General features: G+C 42.6%; 1 protein-coding gene across 1 annotated transcript; it reads right to left on the bottom strand.

The window, feature by feature from the left end:
- Nucleotides 1–302: 302 nt before the first annotated feature.
- On the bottom strand, nt 303–2,086 carry LOC147637946 (gamma-glutamyl peptidase 3-like). Its single transcript, XM_086799790.1, has 4 exons — nt 1,504–2,086; nt 1,091–1,246; nt 805–972; nt 303–538 (listed from the first exon to the last, which is right to left on the bottom strand). Exons 1-4 carry the CDS (start codon nt 1,828–1,830, stop codon nt 395–397), a joined length of 795 nt encoding a protein of 264 aa, XP_086655916.1. The 5' UTR covers nt 1,831–2,086; the 3' UTR covers nt 303–394.
- Nucleotides 2,087–6,281: the final 4,195 nt, after the last annotated feature.

Below are 6,281 nucleotides of genomic sequence, written 5' to 3'. Positions count from 1 at the left end.
CCACTCCACAAAATTCACGACAGTCTGAAATCAAAAGTTCGATTTCGTTTTAGCAAAGCAATGGCAACTAAGGCGCTCTCAGATAGGGCTGTCTTGCCGAGGTGTGCACGTTCTAAGCCTGCCCTACAACGAATCCAGCAGTCCTCTATAAACAGAGGAACTTTCCATCCAACTCAAACCAAACCACGCCACTTGCAATTCACCCCTTCTTCGTATGAAGAAAGGGTGCCCCTTCCTTTATTTCAAAATTCAAAAACTCAACTGACTGCACGCACAAAATTAACGCACATAGAGTATGCCAGTGACACGAATATTGCATTGATTTAATTCACTAAAGCAAGAAAACTTTAGGCATCTCAAAGCTTGTTCCTTTTGTGATACATCCATAGCTACACTAAGCCCCTTGTACAGAATCGTAATCAAAATGGTGACCCTCACAAGGAGTAGCCTTCAAAAAGGACTTGCACAATTGCTTGAACATCTCCTGGTCGGCTTTGCCTTCTTTGAATGTTAACCTTGCTTGATTGATTACTTCCGCCTGCACCTCAAAAGCAAAATCAAAAGTTACAACTAATCACAATAGTCAACAACATGCACTTAGGAACATGCACTTGGGCTCCTCACAAAGGAATCCATGGTGGAAAGATTTCCTATCCATCACCCTGCTGACAGGCAGGAGTTGGAGAAAATTAGAAACCCGCTAAGCGGTCAACATTTCCAATGGGAGCCTAGCAGGCTACCAACAGATGACATGCAATGCGAAAACCAACACAGCTAATTCAAAGCAATAACATAACAACACACCGGCAAGATGCTCCTGCTAGAACAGACATCAAGTATGTCCAAGGTAATCTCTTCTGTGTATTCGGGATGGCCCTGAATACCCAAAACTTGATCCCCTATTGCAAAAATCTCCATGCTTGTCTTCTCGGATGATGCTAGAACTTCTCCACCAGGTGGAAGTTCAGAAACCTATTCATAAATCCCCAGCTACAATGTTAAGCACATCCTGGAGAGGTCACAAGGGAGCTGACTGATGCATATACTGCTCATCCCTTATGTGTTCCACTAAAAATGGAATAGTCCTTACCTCATCTTGATGTATCTCGACAATGCTCAAAGAAGACGGCAACCTCAGGGCGTACGGCTTTGAATACATAGCATCAGTGAGCACAATCTTCTTCAAGCCAACCTCCCAACCATGCACAGCTCTTCCCGTCTTTCCTCCGAGAGCACGGCTTATCACCTGTTCAAATGCTTACTATTAGAGCATCCGCAATGGCGTAATAAGAATTCTGAAAACCCGTGCCCCCCATTCCTTCTACAGTAGCACATGGCGTGCGTGATGGTACAACATGCCCCATGTTGCCTCAACACACAGAATGCGTTATGGTGCAACATGCCTCGTGATATAATTCATCTAATGAGGCTCCATGAACACCAGAGCTGATAATAAGAAAAAACTCTACAAAAACCATAGTAACTGATATGTCACCATGTTACCTGATGTCCAAAACAGATGCCCAGCAGCCTTCTCTTCTTCTTGTGCACCTTCTGGACTACTTCACACAGCCTGAGCACCCATGGCAGCGATCCATGTGCATCCTGCTGGCTCCCAGTGATAATGAAGCCATCATACTGGTGCAGGACCTCATCCGAGGGGAACTCCCCGTCGACGACATTGAAGGTATCCCAAGTCTCCCCAGGATCACGGAGCAATTTCTTGAACAAGCATGCCACTCCCCCACAGTTGTTTCTAATGTACTCGGATGCATGGCCTGCAAGCAGGATAGCAAACCTGCGAGTAATGGGGGCCTCTTCTACACCCATGGTGGAGAATGGAAAATTTGAAATGGGGGCAGTACGTAGAGAGATTTGAAGGACAAGCTACCCCAGACCTTAATCAGGAATGGTAAGCAGGAGAATCGATGATGAGCCAAGCCTTAGAGGAGGATTAATAAGTTGGCTTGGCTTCACGAAGAGCCTCCCTTTATACACACAAGAAGGCAAGGGGAGAACCGGTACCAAGAGCAGTTCCTATTACCGGCCCATGCTTTCCGTGCAGCGGAAAAGCAAAAAGAAGAGGTAAGCTTTTGAGGATCAATCAATTTTAATCATTTTCTGGCCAGAAAAAGGAGCGCCTCCTGTGCTGGGGCAGAAATAGCGGGGAGCAAAGTATGAACCACACTCACAAAAGCAACAAACAGATTCCCCCACTTAAAAAGGCCAAAACCCCTTTCTCTCTCTCGTGGGCAAAAGATAATGGGCTTGTTCTTTGGGGGGCGGCGGGGGTTACAATTTGATTGATTATTAATGGTGATGAACAGAGAAAAGAAGAGGTCAGGCGGATGGGCTATCCTCGTCTCTGGTTATAGTGCCAGTACGAATTAGAAGCGTGACCATTTCTCGTCTTATCTGTGAAAATAACGTACCGGCGAGGCCGCCGGCCCTTGTTTACAGCCTCCTTCAACGTTTGGCCGCCCATGCGAATCGGCGCTGGGCAGGGACAATGTGTAAACGACCTTACGCTAAGTGTAGGTGAAACGAACGTGAACGCCACCGCAACATGAAAAAGGGCCGTTCCAGTTCAAATGCTATGGAATCTTACATCAATCAATTATTAATTAATTGGGGGATGCAAAGGGAACGTTTCGGTGCTCTACTTTCGCTTCCATAGGCCATCATCTCACTTTTTTCCAAGGGCGCACTGTGTGTGAATATCAATCATACCTTCACACCAAGGACAATCCACCATACGGGGGTTGGGGGTGTTTGTGAGTATTTCTAAAAAAATTTCCTGTACTTGCTTTTTTTTTTTAAGGCCAGCAAGCACACCTTGTCCTTATAAAAAGTGGAGTTCCAATACCAAAATCTCCTTGTCACAAATGTTGTGCATGCAGCATCATCAACCTCAAAAAAGTGCCCTAAGGGATCACACCAACCTCAAACAGGTGCACTAAGGGATCACACCAGGGTTCAAAAGAAGATAGGTTCGACTCAGCTCAAAACTTGTTCAAATTTGTGCAGAGCTTGCTCAAATTTTGTGGGAGAAGGAGAAGAATCCTCTTCCAAATTTAGTTATATTTTGAAAATTTTATAAAGGAATGCCTTCTCAAAATGGTCAATTTCCTCTTCAAATTACAATGAGAAGGTTTTCAATCCAACTCGACAAAATGTATTTTCTGAACACTGGGTCACACTCTTAAGAAAACCTCCATATAACCAACCTCCACTACATCCACTAAGGGGTCACACTCTTAAAAAAACCTCCATATCACCAACCTCAAGCAGGTGCACTAAGGGGTCCACACTCTTAAAAAAACCTCCATATCACCAGGGTAAGAAAGAAAAAGTAGGTATAAATAGATTTTAGAAATATACATATTATTTTTTATACGTAACAAATTTTCCATATGAATATTTCACATGCCTATTGCTGTAAGTTGAATGCACTATTAGCTAATAAATAGGACACCTCTTGTAAATGTGAACACTATAAATGAATCATCTTCAAAAACAATCTTTTGTGCACACATGTGATATCATACACTAGTAGCTAATAAATATAACACCTCGTGTAAATGTGAACACTCTGAATGAACCTTCTTTAAAAAGGTATCTTGTGCACACATGTAATAATCATACATATTTTTCAATGAAATCATCCAACATACAGGCCCTCTTCCCTGCACAATCATATGGTTGTAACCTTGAGGTATCCTCTCCTTCTAACTTTGAAAAGATGCTTATCAATTTAATAACGATCCTTCCTTCATGGTGGTTTACACTAGAGATAATAAGGGGGATGGGTGAAAAGGTAGCTGAAAAGGTGAAAGGATGCTTAACAACCGTGATCCTTCATTCGTGGTTGTTTACAAACTAGAGATACTTCAACAATAAGGGATTTCTTGGCTGCTCATAAGCATTATGTTGCTCCGCCCTTCATATTGTATTTTGTCCAGGCACCATCTAGATCATGTTTATACAGGCCCCATTTATGAGGAGTAGCCATGGTTGAGTAGCCCAAGCACTCGACATCCCTATATTCACATGGGAAGGTGGTCTAGGAGGCCACCTTCCCATGTGAATATAGCCCAAGCACTCGACATCCCTATATTCACATGGGAAGGTGGTCTAGGAGGCCACATGGTTTAGAGTAGATTAGTCAAATAGGCTACACGAGTAGCCCAAGCACTCGACATCCCTATATTCACATGGGAAGGTGGTCTAGGAGGCCACATGGGAAGGTGGTCTAGGAGGCCACATGGTTTAGAGTAGATTAGTCAAATAGGCTACACGCTATAGTGAACCATTCTCAATATAGCAGTCCACACATGGAGCAAGTAGACTTTACTCTTGGACACCTTATATTGACATTGCATGACCCAAACGGGGTCCAAAAAAGAGCTCAAATAACCGTGGGAGGTGGGTATAGGGTTGTGCAGTATCTAGTACATCTTTATGGGTTGAGTCTACACCGTGGATGGTGCCACCAACTATGACCAACGGGCCTGTGGTGGTCATGTCATGGTCACCCCCGTTTGTGTATACATGCCTATATAGAAACACGGCCAGCCCCTTCTTCACACAGTTCATTAGTCAAACACCATCACTGTGAGTTTACTCCCTAGCTTCTACTAGCATACAGCCTCTGTCGTAGTAGTTCCAAATCAGCCATCTCGAAGCTCCCTTCACAGGATCACACGGGTGTGGGCTTGCCATCTATTATATCACTTCAGTAATATAGTATTCTTTTATATCGTTGTTATTGTGCAATTTGAGTTTTAAAGTTTTATGTTGTGAAAGATCTTACTTCTTGTGAGTGTCCTCTTGTATACACCACACATTATATCCTCTTACATATCAACCATTTAATGTGCAGTGGCAATGTGTACACATCCTTACCACCATAGAGTCAAATACCCCAGCCCTCCGCATGGTATGACATTAGTGGACATGCTTATGTTTTTTAGTATAAAACCCCAGCCCTCTACATGGTATAACATTAGTGGATGTGCTTATGATTTTTAGTATAATACCCCACCCTCCGCATGGTATGACATTAGTGGATATGCTTATGTTTTTTAGTATAATACCCCAGCCCTCTGCATGGTATGACATTAGTGGACATGCTTATGTTTTTTAGTATAAAACCCCAGCCCTCTACATGGTATAACATTAGTGGATGTGCTTATGATTTTTGTCAAGTCACTTCTTCCACTTTAATGCGAGGTCAAAAGCAGCGCCTACTAGGATTTAAGCACACTCCAATGTGTTACAAAGTTTAATAACCTACCACTAGGATAGGTACCACATGAAAAAACAATGGTTGCAACTATAATATCTAATTTTGCCTGTTGGTCACCCAAGCACCCATGCCTCTCTACAAGGAAGCATTGGGTCGGAATCTACCCTAATGGTGGCAACTAAATTTCAGGAGCCCTCTTACACTTGGAGAAACAAAACTCTAATATCTATTTTTTTGAAATTTGAATGTGAGCTCAACATCCCTTGACGATGCGTTGCTGATGGGTTTCTACTTCACTAGGCTCCTTTTTCATCCTCTTTTTCATGGTTTGAGAAACTCACATTTTGCACTAAGGAAGGCAAGTGAGCAAGGGAATGCCTAGAAAAATGTGAATGCTAGTTAACAAAAAGAGATACCGCCATTATCTTACATCAAGGAGTCAAGGTAGCTACACCAAAGGGTCATACATTCAAGATATGAAGCAATGGTGTCCAAACCTATACCTTGGACGGGCGCCCGTAATAATGGTGTGATGGAATACTTATGGCGATTCCCGCTTCAAGAGCATGTGGTAGCATGTAGGTTGAATCGGCTTAATGAAATGTGTGAATATGCACAAGATTATTATACGTGCAAATGTGCACAAAGTTATTTTATGGAAAAAGGTCCATTAACAATTATATTTGGGCAAAGGTTTTTATATGCACAAACCTTAGAAGCTTTCATATGGTTAATAATATGTAAAGCAATACCCAAAAGTGGGAAAAGAAAGCCTAATTTGTATACACATCTATTATTAGCTCCTTGGGCTATTTTTATGAATACAATTGTCTAAATGCTCAAGTCGTGGAAGTGGAGCTACACACTTGAGGGGGAGATTGCACCCAATCTTATCTTGATGGGGAGATTGCACCCAATCTTATCTTGATGGTGATGTTATGCTGTTTCTCTTATCTTGTGTTGTCTAAATGCTCAAGTCGTGGAAGTGGAGCTACACACTTGAGGGGGAGATTGCACCCAATCTTATCTTGAT

Source organism: Cibotium barometz, chromosome 6, assembly GCF_041138505.1.
Source record: "Cibotium barometz isolate CiBa-2024 chromosome 6, ASM4113850v1, whole genome shotgun sequence".
Taxonomy (NCBI): domain Eukaryota; kingdom Viridiplantae; phylum Streptophyta; class Polypodiopsida; order Cyatheales; family Cibotiaceae; genus Cibotium; species Cibotium barometz.
This window is presented reverse-complemented; position numbering and strand designations above follow the sequence as displayed.